Source organism: Manacus candei, unplaced genomic scaffold (genome assembly GCF_025592945.1).
Source record: "Manacus candei isolate 608988 ecotype Guabito, Panama unplaced genomic scaffold, ASM2559294v1 h1tg000057l, whole genome shotgun sequence".
NCBI lineage: Eukaryota > Metazoa > Chordata > Aves > Passeriformes > Pipridae > Manacus > Manacus candei.
Window position 1 is genome coordinate 8,422,481 of NW_026138105.1, and position 16,296 is coordinate 8,438,776.

Consider the following 16,296-nt stretch of genomic DNA (forward strand, 5'->3'; position numbering starts at 1 on the left):
TATGGGAGCCAAGTTGGGCACATAAATGTCACTGCACACCATAAAATATCACACCATCTCCAGGGTCAGGACAGTGTTAGTAAACTCAGTGCACACACCAGCAAATGCTTCAAAATGAAATGAAACAACTTCAGAAACGCAGCAAAAGTCAAGAAAATTTTAATTCTGTATAAAAATCATAGACCCAAAACCAAAATGTGCAAACAAGGTGCCAGTATATTCAGATGTCTCCTGTGCTTCAACCCAGCTTTCATTTGGTGTCTCTTGGGCAGCTCTTGGTGAGCACAGGGGGCTGCACAGCAACTCCTCCTTAGCTGACTGAACTTTGTCAGGGAGCTGAAGCCAGCTTGGCTTTGGAGTGTTGTTTTCAGATGAACTGCTTCTTTGACAACAGACTCCTTTTACTCTGGATGGTGCTTTCAGAACTGCACACACAAAAATGTGACTGGATTTGATCCCCAGTCCCCACAGCAAGGCATGGAAACAGGTCCGGCACAGCTCCTGCCCCCATGGCTGTGTGCCTGCAGGTGCTTTCCTGGCTTCCTGCTGGAATAAGAGTAGAGGCTTAAATGACAACATATTTAAGCTAAAGAACTATGAAATCAGAATTATCTTTCTCACAAGCATTTATATTACAAACAACAAAATTGGATAACAAAAACCTGGTGTGTTTTCCTTCACAGCGTGTTCTTTTCTGTGCTGTTAGAATTGGCATAGAACTGGCACTTGCTATTTATAAATTCATTAAATAAGATATTTTACCAGGAACTCAAGAGTTGAACGATTGTTATTTGTTTAAAATGCATTTTGCATCAGAGAATAAAGATTTTTGATTAGATGATAGTTGAAATGGTGATTCTGAATAAGTAGCTCTCAGAATGCAGTGTTGCTGTACATTTTGAAAGAACCCAAATGAAAAGCAACCACAGGATGTGCACAGGCAAGTGATGCAGTGTCTGTACAAGGTGAGTGCTTGGAAAATAATCACTGTTCTTCAAGAGACATTTCTACATTTCTCCACTTACATGCTGTGACTGTCCTAATGATCCCCATTGCACTCCTAACTCCCAGCCCAAATTCCTGTCTCCAGTTCCTGCTATTGGCTGCTCTGTCAGCCTGAAGTAACTCCAGTTCTGAGGCTGTTTGCCTTACAAAACAGAGGATTTTAAAAACCCTTTTCAGAGACCTGAGGCTCCCCATTCACACACGTTATTTCCCGTTATTTCCCCCTTTAGTGAAGGATTCATTGTGGTTTCTTCCACATTCTACAAAGTACCAAAGTGACAAACATTAGTCTAACGGGGTCAGTGACAACCTGACCAGAAATGCTGCCCCAAGTGAATCCCAGCCCAGGGCACTTCTTGCACTGGGTCCTAAACATGTTGTGTTTTCTTCTCCAGGTAACCATGTCCCTGTAGCAAGACAGACAAGACCCACTCACAGACTACTACCTTCTTCCTGACTCCTGTGGTTTCCACATCCCAGCAAACTGTTATTTGGATAGTTGAAAGCATGTCAGACCATTTCACAGGACCACGCTGTAATAAATTTAACTGTGCTGGAAAATGATACTGTTGTGCTCTGAAACTGGTCGGGTTGCCAGTGAACAAAACATGGCCCTCAGTCTGCTCTGTCATACACAGCAAGGACTAAAGTACTGAGAGCTAAATGGAAAACAAAATCAGGAACGTTGGGAAAACAACTATCCAAATTTTCAATCAAATGCAGGCAAAAACTGAGTTCACCCACTTGACATTGCCAAAGGACCTTAAATCTATTGCTGTTCAATGTCCATTGCAATGTGGAGGCAAGCTACTGTTTTAGGGAATTTTAAATTTGTATATATTTGATTGTTTCAGAAAGGAGAAAAGGGATTAAATCAATAAATCTGGAGTCCAGGAAATGCCTGACAATAAGGGAAATGCAGTTTTACCATTTTTCCTGTGAGGCAGCTCCAGAGGTTCTCTTCCAAGCTCCCTCATGTGATACCCTTGTCCTGGTTTAGGTGAGCTGCACTCTGCAGTTACAAAGTTGAAATCTGGCTGTAATTTTGAAGCAATTAGTTGGTTCAACATGGTTTTACCAATGGAAATTACACCTTGGGGTTGCAGGTTTTTCATGTTGCCCAAGTGACTCCACTTTGAATTTGGCCCCGTCCCTCATATTTCCCCCTCCCTGCTTTATCTGCTTCCCTAAAGAAGTGAAAATAAACCTGAAGATTGAAATAAATCTGAGAACTTCAAAGCACAAAACCAGATGCAACCATGAAGAACTAAACAGAACAGAGTTCTTCATTCCCTACCCATCCTTTTCAGTGCAGCGGCCCCACTGACACCAGATTCCCTGGATGCAGCTGAGGGCAGGATCAGGCCTTGCAGGTACCAGGCTGGGATTAAATGTGGGCACAACAGCTCTGATAACAGCATTATTTAGCATTTAACTGTGGGGAGTGTAGAAGTGGCCATTTTCTTTCTCTGCTTCCTTGATAAAGGCTCTTTATTCTTTTATCCATTTTTGTGCCTGCTTTCCACAAAGATCATTGTTACAGAGAACAGTCTTGCACCACCACAAGACACGGCAGCTTCGCCCCCCACACTTCTGTCTTGGCTTTTCCCGGAGATGCCTCCAGGCTGCCGAGTGACACCCGGCTGATGGGTCCTGCTGAGAGCTCAGCACAGCCCCGGCTCCGCCTGACCCAAACCTGACAATGCCTTCGCACTTCCCGCAGCCTGGAAACAGCCCCCCCTTCTCCTCCCGAAGTGAGAGACGGTTCATGCTTTTATTCCTCACCGGGGAGCAAGACGGACCCAGCTCTGCTAGTGAGTCTCCTTTGCTTGCTGACACGCGTCAGACACAACATTCTCATCCTTAAAAGCTGGAGCAAAAACAAAAACAAAACAAGAGCCCAAAAAAACCCCAGTGAGCTCCAGTCCCTGTCTGGAAAAATTAAACAGCCATTATGCTCCTATTGCCAGAGCACAGTCACGTCCTTTGTTTCAATGAAAGCTGAAGTAATTTCTTGTGCTCCCCTCACGTGCATTACAGCTTCTATCTTAACATTATACTGCTAATGAACAAACCCCACATATTTACAGTCTCTCAGGAGAAGCCAAGATACAACTGACAGGCTGGTGAGGGAGCACGGAGGGACAGTGTTTATTATTTTGTTCTCCAAGAAGAGAGAATCCATAATAATCCATAATAATTTGAGTTATTTATGTGGAAATGAGAAAACTTTCACCAGCTCTCACCACAGGTCTGACCAAAACAGGTCTTTCACCGTGTTTGTTTGCCCTTCTAGTTTTTTTTTCAGTAAGAGTGCTGAGAAAAATCAGCATTTCACTGGGATAGGCACTAGCAATGGACAGCTTGAGACTAACTTCTTCACCTTGGGCCAGCACTTAACTTGAGAGGAAACAATCTTCTTCATACTCAATAAATCACAATTAAAGTGGCCTGCGTGCATATAGGAAGTATATTTTGCACTTAATCTGCTTTTAATTCACCTTTCATTCACACTGTTGGAGTCACTGCTGCTCTGTCATTACCTGTCAGCAGTACCAGGCTGGTTCTGCTGGGCAGCCAGACCCTGCACTGCTGTGTGCCCATCAGCTCCTGAGGCTTTGTGAAACACAGAAGACACCAAATCACATAAATACTGCCATTATTTGGAATATGTTTTTCATTCCTCTCACGTGTGTGTTTGGCACTGGTGCTGGAGCTGTCCTGGAGCCCAGTAATGATAATGGTCAGGGATATGTAAAAGCATCTCCAAACCCAGTGAGGCAGATCATTTACACAACTTTTATGTGGAGAGGAGAAGTAGATAAATACACAGCACTGCCATGTAAGCCTTTGCCTACTGACCAGTCCCCAGTGACAGCCAGACTGCAGAGCTTGTCCTGTCCCTCGGGTTCCAATAGGTCAGTTTGGTCACCTGGTTGACCTCAGCCTTCCCTGAAAAATTACAGCTTTATTATACACAATTCAATTAAATCATCTGCTTTTCTTTATTGTCCCTTTAAATTATGCACACATTCACTTGTTATTTATTGCAATATATAAATCATGCCCCAAGAACTGCACAGAAGTACATACACAGTTTCTGTGTAAGAAGAATGGAAAAATCATTCATGCCCATCAGGAATTTATTTCCTCCCTTGTCTCATTCTGGATTTGGAGGTGCTTGAACAGATTCAGAAACCACCTCTGAATTCTGTCTGAATGCTCTGGTTAGTTGTTACAAGGGCATTAATTAGCTGTATTACATAACACATCACAACACCTTCCAATGGTTTTTATTTTTGAAAAATAAGGCCAGAGGCACAGAAGTTTCTGTGTTTCTGACAGCCTGATGGTGACAACACAGTGACTCAATTTGGTGCTTGATTTTGGCTCAGACAGGCTCAGGTCAGTGATGTCTGATGTGCCATGTGGATTAATTTTAAGCTCTGATCATGATTCAGGACTGGAGTCCAAATTCAGACCTTTAAATGATACCCCACAGGATCCTTGCTTTCTCCACAAAGCTACAGAGGGAGCCTGGGCAATCAGATCTTATCTCTACACTTCAAAGGCTGTTGTCAGAAATTAGTCAGTGTGGATGAAGCCCTTCAGGGCCAGACGCCAGGGCCTTACAGGAACACACAACACTGGACTTGTTCCTCCTGAGCCCACACTGACTATGCTGACCACTCACCCTCCCCTGTATAGAACAAAACTAACCCAAAAACGTCCATTTTTTCCCCAGCACATGTTGAATTACCTGTGGAATACAATGAATCTCATCCACACAGCAGATCTGCCAGGTGTCGAGACGGCACAGTCCAGAGGCACCTTTGTACAGAGAAGGGGGGAATGCCTGCAAGTCTCCCTTCTCTCCCAGAAGGGAGAGACTTGGCAAGCCACTGTAATGGATGGTTTATTTGTTTGTGGCATTGATTTATAAATTAGTTACATGCTAATCATTAATCAGCATCTGGTGTGCAGGCAGTGCAAGAGGTCGGACAAGGAGCCAGGCAGTGCCTCACCCAGCACCCTGCCAGCACTTCTCCAGAATTCCCAAGAACCCCGAGTTGGCTCAAACACCAAACAGGCAGGGGGAGCAAAGTTCAGCCCAGGAGGGGCTTTAGAAATGCCAGCACTGTGCAGTCCTTGGGCTGAGCCCAGCCCTGCAAACGCTCCTGGCCAGCCCAGGGAGCCCTCCCCTCATGGCCTCAGGTCAGAATTTGGCTCAACACATGCAGAACATGTTTGGCTCATCACACATGTGCATATTAAGTCCACATTCATCAGCAAGGGAACAGAGAGACAATATCTGGTAAAACACTGGAACTGTACTTCAAAGATCAGGATGCAATTCCACGGACTCCCAGGGTGACTTTGGCCACAACAGTCACCTCCTCTGCTTCAGCTCCCATCTGTAAAAAGCAAAATAACCATCCCTCATTTTTACTTCACCCATCTTTGCAATTTAGACTCAAGAGTTCTTTGTAGTGGTGTCCCTTTCTCAAAATACACCCAGCTCCCAGCACACAATGTCCTCCTCAGAACAGGCTTATGGAAATGTATCAAAAAAAAAAAAAATAAAAAGAAAAAAAGGAAAGATCCTTATAAAATATCCACTGATGAGGTAAGACCACCAGCACAACAATGCAGTGAACAGCTGTAATCTGTGGGAGGATTATTTCTCTTTGCCATAAATGCCATCTAATTTTCAAGACAAGTTATTCCCTTTCATAGAACAGTGAACTCAGTATCTGCAGAGAACTTTCCTTCCCACCAGTACATTTTTCAAAGGCTCCCAGTAGTTTGTGACATTAAATAGAAGGTGTCACATCTTTATGACAAATACTAATACTAGTCTGCTTGATTAACATAATTTGTTTCTTCACTGGACATTTTATTCCAGATGAGCTGCTTTTCATCCATCCATATTTTCTAGGGGAAAAAAAAAAAATGCATCCTGACATGCAATGTTAATGTGCCCTCTGAGATAACCCCTTATCTCCAACTTCCCAGCCTCACCTCCCCTTCTCTGCAGTGCATCAAATGAGCTTTAGCAGCAGCTCTTGGTCAAGGCTCTCATGCACTGGACACCTGCCAAGGCTTTTGGGGTGTTTAGCACAGACTAAAGGTCTGTTCCTATGACACACACATTTAAATTTAGCACTAAACTGGTGAAGGAAAAAAAGAGAAAAATATGTAAAATGTCACTTTCTGACAAGCAGAAAATTAGAATTCATTCCCCTGAGAATTAAAAGGACTTTTCTGCTTCCAGTCACTAACTATGACAAGGTTAACATTTTTCAGTCTAATGATGAAGGACATTAAGTGTGCATGTGAATAAGAAATAAAATTACTGGAGGGTATTAGCTAAGTGTGTGACAACAGCCCAAACTGACAACAGAACTCCAAGGATGCAGATTCCAGCTACTGCTGACTGTTTGCTGTGGAGAACTGAGGGATAACAGGAACGTGGAGGTCAGCCTTCTGTCACCACTGTTGGAACAAGAGAAGCAGCCACAGGAAGATCCGTGTCTGGTGGGGGTAGAGAACATTTCAGAGCACATCCAGCCTGCTCCCAGAATCCTGGGCAGGGACACTCAGCTGGGCAGCACATCAGTGAGAGGCCACAAAACCCTGAAGACACTCAGAAAAGGGAAAATTCCAAGTGCATCTCTTGCTTCCCCAAGGATTCTTTCACCAGTCCCTGTGATTGAATTCTGATATGACACGAGGATTAGGTAGGAAATTAAGTTGTTTGTGACTTGCTTTCGCTTCTGCCCTTCCCAGTTCAGTTTTCCCTGTAGCTCCTCACTGTCTTACTCAGCTATGGCAAACTGAAGCTGTGGCTTCCAAACAGTAATGGATTTCATGTGATGCAGCACCAAGCAGGGAGGACTCAAAGGAAAAGAGAAGTCTGTGTGTTATTGCTATGCCCTAGGTGTTAAGATACTGGAAATTATCAACTATTGGGAATCTTTCTGGACATAAATTGGGGTGCTAAAAGGTAAGACAGGAAGATTATATTTTCAAATATCTAATTTCTTCTGAGGAAAAGATGTATAAAAGTGACATTTAGAGATATGGGTCAAGGTAGAGAAAGCACTTTTAAACAAGGACAGTTAATATGGTATCTGACAGAACAACAGAAGCTGCAAGGACATGGATGGACTTCCATGCACAGAGCTCTCCTTTTAGTGCTTCTGCCTTTGACTGGGTTTCAAAAGCTACTTGGCCACAACTGAAAAAAAGGTTACAATTTAAGGGACAAATCAAATATTTAAAAAATTAAAACAACTAAAAAGAAGGAAAGAAAACCAGAAGAAAACAAGTACTTTCAAACCCACAGGATCTACCTCTACATGAGCCAACTGGAAGGATTCACCAATTTCTTTGCTTTCCTGTGGCTGTCAGGGTGCTCATCAGTCCAAAACAAAGCATTTTTTTATTTTTCTAGTCTGAAGTCAGTGTGATGAACTAACTATGAACTATTAGGCAGCTCAGTTACAGATCATGTTTCCTGTAACATCAAAAGCTGGATTCTCCTCTTTTCGTCTGCAACAGCCAGAATGTTTTTGCTTCATCAAACCAGCCTGAGAGGATTCCTGCATTTTTTACATCAACAGACAAGGCCTGACTGTCCCTGTAATTCCTGCTGGCATGGCTGTATCCCCCCATCCTCCTCCCTGCTTTGCTTGGTTTGCTCCCAGGAAGAGCCTTCCCCTGGTGCTGCACATGCTCGGATCCATATCCACACCGCCCTCATTCCCACTGCTCTCCGATCACTTTTGGTCCCTGGCCTCGTGACTGACACTCCCCTACAATAAACTGCATAAACCATATCTGCCTGTAATCCTGATAAATCCAAATAATTTTGTTTTATTCCTCTCTCCCCGACTCTCCTGCCCCTCCAACTTCCTCAGCCTTATTTTATGCCATCAGCATATTTAAGGCACTTTTGAAATTACATTCTCCTCGAGGTCACTGCACTGAATTTAATCTTCCCCTCTCCAATGCTTTAACTCCCACCTGATTTATTTATACTGTTTATTATCAGAGACCAATTCAATCAATGAAAGCTGGAATTCAAACACACACACACATTTGAATTATGCACCCAAACACTCACCAGGAGAGGGAACAGAACTGCTGCAGTCCACATCATCCCTCTAACACATGGCAGCTAACAGGTAAGGAGGCTCAGAGCCATCCATTTTTATACCTTGACTTCTGCTTGACCCCAGGGTTTGTTTGGCTACTGGAAACCAAAGGAATTGCAATAGGATTACAAATTCCATGGAGGAGGTTTGGCCAAGGGATCTGTGCATTTCTTACCCCAAGCCAGTAGAACTGTATTTTAAGAGGGGCTTTCTGAGTTGACAGTTCCTTTATTAGCTTCTGTTCACACAGGAATTCTAGAAAAACACCATCAACCCAGAGCAGACAGTCATGTCAAGCAAATGGTGCAAACAGAACAGTGTATAGAGAACTGGAGCTTAAAGGGAAACCAAAGCACTGACCTCAATTGCAGCCTGGCTTAGGCATCAAACCAACCCAAACGGGCTGCTGGAAGCACAGGAGAAAATTAATAGCTTTTGGCTCTCCTCTGCAAACCACCTTCCTCTCTAAACGTTCCTGGTCAGCAGGATCCTCAGGCACAGCTCCCTGCCGGATTCTGGCTGCCTTTGAATGCTGTGGTCACAACTCAGGAACACTGCAAAGTCCAGAAATGAAGGCAATCTTCTGCTGCAGAGATTGTGCTCTAGACAGACCACCCTCAGAATGATGTTCCCCACCTGCAGTTCCTCCCATTTCTCTGCCCTTTACTCCCTCCTCACTGCTCTTCCCTCTCCCCAGCAGAGATTCTTTGCAACCATCTTTTATAAGCAATCACCCTCCCTTCTAATCCCTCTCCTGAAAAAGCTGTTTGTTTTTCCTTACTGCTACCAGCTCCTGTGTCCCAGCAGAGCTGGTCCAGCCTGAGGTGTAAGGGATTAAATCAATGCCTCTGCACTCCTCGGGAATTTGGCAGTGATAGAATTCACTGCTGCATCTTCTCTGGCCTATAGTTATGGGAGTTCCAGGAGTCTCCTGAAATTCTGTTTTAACATTTCACAAGTTATGCACAGAGAATATTTTGGCTTTTCTATCAATACATAACTGCTTGGTAACTCCCAGTTTGAATGCTGATTGTGTTTTGCATAAATTAACTAAATTGCAGCCCTTCTGTTTCATTGGTACTTTTTGTCTGCTTCCTTTATGAACAATGTCAGGGAGATTGCAAGCTGACTACAATTCTCTTTCCTAAGCAAGAGGAAAACAACATGTAAGAGCCCAATCAGCACCAGTTTCCTGATGTCTGTTGGGTTTTACAAGCTGTAAGTGCTCCGGCATTTAACAATTTATGTCCATTTGGGTCGCTTTAAGAAGTGAATGTAAGGATTGCCAGTGTTCTGTACCACTGGTGTCTATTGATAAATATGGAACAGGTACAACAACAAGCTTCTCTTTCTTTCTGCTCAAAAATTCCCTGAGCTAACAAGTTATATACCCCCACAGGAAGGGAAATCCCATCAATAAATGGCTCATTGTAAAAGATCTCAGTTATTTCTGTCTCCAAGTCCATCTCAGCACTGCTGTGCTGAACACACTCCCCACCTCAAACACCAAATACACGATGCTGTTTAGGGGCAATTCTGCAGCCTGGGAAGCAAGAAGGGGGTTTGCTGTGCCAGAGGAGGATTGTTCCAAGAGCATTACCATGTCTCAGGAGAAACTTGGCACTTCCCACGCGACTTCTGTGCTGGCCACAGCCAGTTCCAGGGCAGCTCTGAGCACCACCCGTCCCTTGCTCTGCTCTGCTCCCAGGAACTCTGTGTGGTGCCCATGAAGTCCTCAGTAATTCCCAGGTGGGCTCTGCAGAATAAACACAGACCTTTTAGTGCCATTCTTTTTAGGTTATCAACCAAGGGGTGTTTGCACACTACATAAATCCCCCTGGATCAGCTACATCATCCCTGCTTGTCTCCTGTTACTCTGCCCCAGCTTGATTCTCTACTCTCTAATGATATTTACTCTTAGCCGCCCCTTGGAGTGGACATTATTTTGGCTTTTCCTTTCACCTGTAGCTATTAAGTGCCACAAAATCATCCAGAAGTTGTTCCTTTTTGCAGTCCTTGACCTTCTCTTAAATGTACTGGAAGCTGACCTGAGCTTTTGGGGTAAGAGGACACACAGCACTGGCCACGTGAGCCCAGACTCCACAGTAGGCAGCCAAGACTTTGGGCCTCGATTCCAGAGACAGCTCCTAAACCCAGGCTACCTGAGCAAACAGTTCTGTACCACATTCCTTCCCAGGAAGAGCTTTTTTTGGTAATAAACTCAAACATCAGTTCTGCAGTGTTGCTGAGAGGTCTCTTAGGAGCAATTGTCAGGTGCTCATGCTGCTGTTCCTCCTGCAAAACCATTTCCATGTTGGGCAGCATCTTCCACAGTGGTTTTCTCAGCTGTAAGTGGAAGCTGAATGGTTATTTCTTAAAAATAAAGAGGGGGAGTTATTTGAAAAAAAAAAAATAGTGTCACCAATCTTTCTGTGGGGCTCTTATGCCAACACACCTTTTGTTTCAAAGAACCCTTTGTTCTTGGGGCACATCCTTCTGTTTCCTGCTTTACACCTGGTAGGGAGAACATTTAATACACAGGGATATGAAACAGTTTCTGCCTCTGATTCTCATAACATAGACAAGTCCCTTGGCCTCACAGGAACACCCAAGAACAGACAACCTCAACCTTCTAATGGTGTTTTAAGATAACCAAGAAAAAGGATTTTATGCATACTTTGTGTTGTTTCTCCTATCTGTACAAAACCACCTGGATTAAGTATCTTGTTGAGAAAGTGAAATGTAAAATGGCAGACAGCTGAATTAAAATAATGCAAGTATTTTCCAGCCATCAGGATAAGTTGAAGCACTTTTGGCACGCTCACTTCAAGGAAAAAGTACAGGGAGAGCTAATTCACACCTCTGGATATCTAATGGATTTTTTTCTACTGCTCAGTATGAAAAATTCCACATTCAGCCTTGGTCAGACACCTGAGAGATGTTTCATTAACCCACGGAATACACTCCCATCTCACCCATGACAAAAGCCGGTTACCACAAGTTGGTTTATAAAACAGTCACAGATTTATTGAGATAAATACAAATAGAAAGTTACATAGATTCTTTACTCTGACAAACAAGAGACACTTCCAGAGTGTCCCCACTTAACCGGGTTCTAAACAGCCCCGTGCACAGACACAGCCGAGCGATGCCACGGGGGGGCCAGTGACACCAGGGGGCTGGAATCCTTTGGATCACAAGGGCCTGACCATTTCCTACAGCATCCAAGCAATATTGCACCCACCACTGTTACTGTCACGTTCCTTAGCTGGAAATGGAGAGCTCTATTCTTCCTGCTGTTGTGAAATTCTACCTTTGCTCCATGTGGCTTTTCAAACGCATCTCTTTGCATCACTGAAGAGCCCAGAGAACTCCATGAACACCCCCCTGTACCCATTGCACACATTTGTCCTGTACAAGACATAAAGTGCAGCCTTAGTCATGCTGAAACCACCTCTAGTTCAAAACTCAACCAAAAAGACAAACTTGTAGAGGGTAAATCTGTTTAACAGACCTGCACAGTCTACAAAAAACCCACCCCAGAACTGTGATGGCCCCCATTAGTACATGCAAGTGTAAAGTTGTAAAAGGAGGTTTTAAAACACTCCACTGAAATCATATGGTTCAAAACTGACAGGAATTTGGGAGCCAGAGAGGTACCAGAATATTGTTAAAAACAAGGAGCTTTGTTTAGCCTTTTAGTGAACTTTTATGGCTGGTGGCTTACCCTTTACACACATTCTAGTTAAAAACTCCCAGTGAACACTAACCAAACATGCTAAAACATATGGAAGCTTGTGTTTTCCAGTGGATTATTGCAAGTCAAGGAAACTACTTAAGGTGATCCGACAAACAGAAACCTGGGTTGGGTTATGTTCAAGGTATTTAATTTATATACAGTGTATTTCAAACATACTTACATATACACACACTTTAAAAAAAAAAAATCTGTTCAGTGCTGAGAGATTTAATGAACTGATAATAAAAAACAGAAGTCAAACCTTGTCAGAAAGGCCTTAGAAAATCTGAACTGTTAGAAAATACCAGTATAATGCCAGCATTAGAAAAAGATATTAGAACTAGAAAAAATTAACTTGAGGGGTCTTTTTGTTAAGAAATAGCAATCATAAAAAGTCTGTACTGAAGAAGTATTTGTTTTAAATTATAAAAAAAACCTGTAAAAAATTAAATGTAGAACATTAAAGAGTTTACAGAGTTTACACTGTTTGCTGCAGTAGCAGTGGTATAGTTCTGCCTGCAGCTCCCCAAGAGCAGTTTGTGATCTCACAAGGTAATCACTTGTTACAAATACTGTACAGATCATATAATACATGAGCAGTTAACTTACCCAAAACTGAGCCCTCCCAAAACACAGAACCCAGCTGAGAAACCTACTTGTATTGCAGACAAGCCCCACTCAAACCCAACCAAAACAGTCACTGCTGTAACAACCTTCCCCACGTGAACTCTGAGGGGAGACACTTACACAGGTCTGTGCAGGAGAAAGGACCCTCCTCAGCCAGGAACTGTCACCACGTGGAGCCATTTCTTTAGTATTCAAGCATTAGTTTTGAAACAGGATAGTTTCAATCCCCACTATAAAAATGGCTTTTTTTTTCCCCCCCCAGGCTGCACATTATTGCAGATTTGGGACCCAGGAGAAGACAGGGCCCAGCAAAAGTATTGGTTTTATCATTTTTCCAACTGTCTGAAGTTACTCAGTTTTCCCAACACAACTCTGCTCCATCTGTGTATTTTTCCTTTCTTCCAAAGCCCCTGTCTCAGGACACAGAAGACATCCTGCCTCACCTTATCTTCAGTAACCTTCATTTGGGGTTTGCCCCAAACCTTCCCAAACAATCCACAGAAGTTACAGAGCAAACTGTGTCACACCTTTCCCTGGAACACTTCTGATCTGGGTGTTTTCAGAATTTAGAGGTCCTCTGTTTCTCAGGAAAAGCTGTTTGGGATTTAAACACTTGGGCAGGTTGAAAGGTATTTGTTAAACCAGGTGAGTAAAACAAACAAACTGAAGCCTGTAACCTTCTGTAACACTCCTGTACAGACACAGGATGTGTTGCAGGAACTGAATCCCTCAAGTGACCTTTGCTGGGGCAGAATGAGGAACTTTCCACTTGGGAAATCTACAGTCTCCCTACCCCAGGAGAGTCAGCAGTAACACCAACTGACCTGTGAGGGTGGTCAAGAAATAACAGGGCTGTTGTTATGACTGTTAACACCTGTAAGAGTGTAGCTCAGAAGGAACAAATTAATGGAAATGTCACAATATACAAAGAATCTTGAGCTCTCTGTGCTTTGAAAAATATCACATTATATTAAGTAAAAATGACCCATGCCCTAATTCTAGCAGTGTAACTACTTTAAAAAATGAAATGTTTTATGAGCTTTTTCCACTGATACAGAATTCAGATCATTAATTTTTTGTTACAATTCAAAACTATTCACATATATACACTTTTTTCAAATAAATGCAATAGCTGAAACAATACAAAAACCACAGTATAAGTGAAGAAGGAAGAGCTTCAGGGAAGTTTGTTATAATCAGGTTTTAGGATTCAGAAACCATTTTAAGCTTGTAGCAGCCTTGTGCTACTGGAAATGTTTTGTTAAAAAATGAAATGTGAATTCCAATTAACACTGAAACACTGAGTGTGGTGTAAGACTTTACAGATAATACTGAACTGCAGGTGAGATCAGAGTTATCACCCACATTTACAGAGGGAAAACCAGAGGGATTACTCATGGGAATCAAACAGCGGGGCAGAGGAAACGAGGTCATGAAATGAAGACAGGAACATTTCCTGCTCAAACAGGTAACAGAATCCACCTTATCTGCCCACTTTACTCACACCAACATGACCACAAAGTGAACAACTGTCCTGCTGTTCAGCCCCTGCTGCAGAACAACTTGTTAGTTTTGTTTTTCAATGGTAATATTGTCCATGTTACCCTGTTTTAGTTTTATGGTGGCAAAGAAAGACACGTCTTGATCTCTGTCAGATTGCAGGGCCAGAATGGTCTCTTCTGCAGCTTCTAGATGAGGATTGCCAACACTTTTAAAATAAGCTAGAATAAGGGAAGAAAAAAGACAATTTTAATCAAATCCAAAAGAACAAACTCTAGGGCATAGGTAGTGCAGAAATCCAGAGGATGCAAAAAACATCTGGGGCAGCTTATCCAATTTATAGTCTCCTTACAGAAACTACAGGAAGCCAAGGAAGTTGACAGAGAAGGAGAAATATGCTGCTTCTGACTCATCTTCTAAGGTACTTAAATACTTCTAAGATAAATTCTTTTTGCTGAGCCCTAAACAGAAGTGTCTCTGAGCAAAAGCAGGTTCAGGAACCTGCCACTGTACAGTGCAATCCAAAAGCTTCTCCATACTTTATTTTGCAAAAAAGATAGGAGAGGAGATTTCTGTGCATCTTCCTTTGAATAATCAGGGATCAGCTGCCTTTTTTCTGTAATTTTTAAGGAATTGTAACACAGGAAACTGCAGCACGATGGATCCCAAACCCTGCAGCTGCCTCGGCCGCTGCTGGCGAGGCCACAGTGCCCCCAAGTGGGTCCTGCTGGATTAACAAAGCCACTTCTAGGCCCTCTAGGGATAATCATCCCATATTCCAAGGCTGCAAAGCCGCTCCTAAAATTCCTAAATCTACACTCTCTAGTCCAAAGTTAAACGCACTATCCCAGAGTACAAGGTATGATCCTGGTTAAGAGCCTTGCAATGAAGTGAGCAGAGGAAAAGCAGCATTCCCGAGATGTTGGGCCTTTCCAAAGAAATTCATGAGCACACCTTTCTCCAGCAGTGTCTGCCTGAGAGCCTTGGCAAGCAGGACCCTGACGTTGGGCACGGGGTCTGAGGCAAGGCTCAGGAGACTGGGCAGTAAGTGCTCCACAAATTGGTCCACGGGCATACACTCCTCCTCCACCACAGCCTAGGGACAGACACAGCACAGGAAAGCAAGATTTGTGTTAAAAATACACTATGTGCCATTTCTTTCCATCCTGTCCTTAATTTTGCCTATTAAAAAAAACTCTGAACAATTACACCCTACCCTGTGTTGGTGAAATAAGCACAGCCTTTGAACTCCTGTTCTGATAACATGTCTTACTGTTCCAAAGTTCAGTCAAAGATGATCCAACAACAGCAAATTTCTTTCAAGTATATTTTAGAAAATGTTTCTCTCTTGGCTGTCATCACCCTTTTGCCTTTGAACATTTAACCCTTGCTCCTCATTGCTACTGAATTAAGCATTTTTGGTTTGGAGGGGGTGGGTAAATGTCAATAAAGAGGGAAATAGTTCCTGGCATGTAGCACCCATTGGTAATTTAAAGAGCTCTTGTCACCCTTTATCCTTGCATGGCCAAATATTAAAAAAAAAAAAAAAAAAAAAAAAAATGTATCTCAGTTTGGGACTTAATTCTTGACTTTGCCACTGGGATACCAGAAGTCCAAGGCTCAGCTACTACAGCTGGAGGCACAGCCCCAGACAAAGACACAGCTTTAGCTGGACCAGTCGTGTCAACCCACAAAATCAGAGCCCAAAAATGACAAAACAAATTGGGAGTCCAAATTCTACTTTTTCCCCACATTGCTGCTAAAGCCCAAACCAGCTCCAAATGAAACAGTACACACAGAAACAGAGAGAGAACATTCCAACCTGACAAATGAAGGCAAAGGCTTGTCTTCCAACCCACTTGGAGCTGTGACGGAACCGCACGACAAGTTCATTGATGAAATTTAACCCCAGAGCATTTGCACTGTTTGTGTAGAACTTCTGTAGGATTGCTACAACCTGGGGGGCAAAGCAAGGGGAAAAGGAACAAAGAGATGAGACTTCAGTTGCAGCCCTTAGAGTTAAAAAAAACCCCATAATTTCATTTGAATTCTACAAGGGGACACCAAACACAGCGCTGTCAGCTGTGCTTGTAGGTTTTAATAAATTCCTGTGCTTATTCTGGAAAAAGCCCAAGCTTTAGAAAAGCTGTTTGTTCACCTGAACCAAAAACCACCAGAACTAAAACCAGCAGTAAAATAATGCCCCTTTACAGGGTGCCATGAAGAAAAGGAAGAGATTGAAGGAATATTTCTACTCCTTCAGGA

At 43.0% G+C, this 16,296-nt stretch overlaps 1 protein-coding gene across 5 annotated transcripts in view; it reads right to left on the reverse strand.

Annotated features, from left to right (window-relative positions):
• Nucleotides 1-138: 138 nt before the first annotated feature.
• The window catches only part of LOC127478204 (serine/threonine-protein phosphatase 4 regulatory subunit 1-like), a 33,354-nt gene continuing 17,196 nt past the window's right edge, over nt 139-16,296 (reverse strand). Inside the window, exons 18-26 of one of the 5 annotated variants that reach the window (XM_051803508.1) lie at nt 15,854-15,988; nt 14,986-15,127; nt 10,621-14,252; nt 9,766-10,511; nt 8,526-8,719; nt 4,766-5,420; nt 3,868-3,957; nt 1,934-2,875; nt 139-546 (exon numbers count right to left, since the gene is read on the reverse strand). In XM_051803508.1, the coding sequence (XP_051659468.1) occupies nt 14,098-14,252; nt 14,986-15,127; nt 15,854-15,988 (432 nt within the window). In that variant the 3' untranslated portion in view covers nt 139-546; nt 1,934-2,875; nt 3,868-3,957; ... (2 more) ...; nt 9,766-10,511; nt 10,621-14,097. Of the gene's footprint in view, nt 2,876-3,867; nt 3,958-4,765; nt 5,421-8,525; nt 8,720-9,765; nt 14,253-14,985; nt 15,128-15,853; nt 15,989-16,296 lie in introns of all 5 variants that reach the window. The other 4 variants (XM_051803510.1, XM_051803509.1, XM_051803511.1 and 1 more) reach the window with 4 other exon arrangements.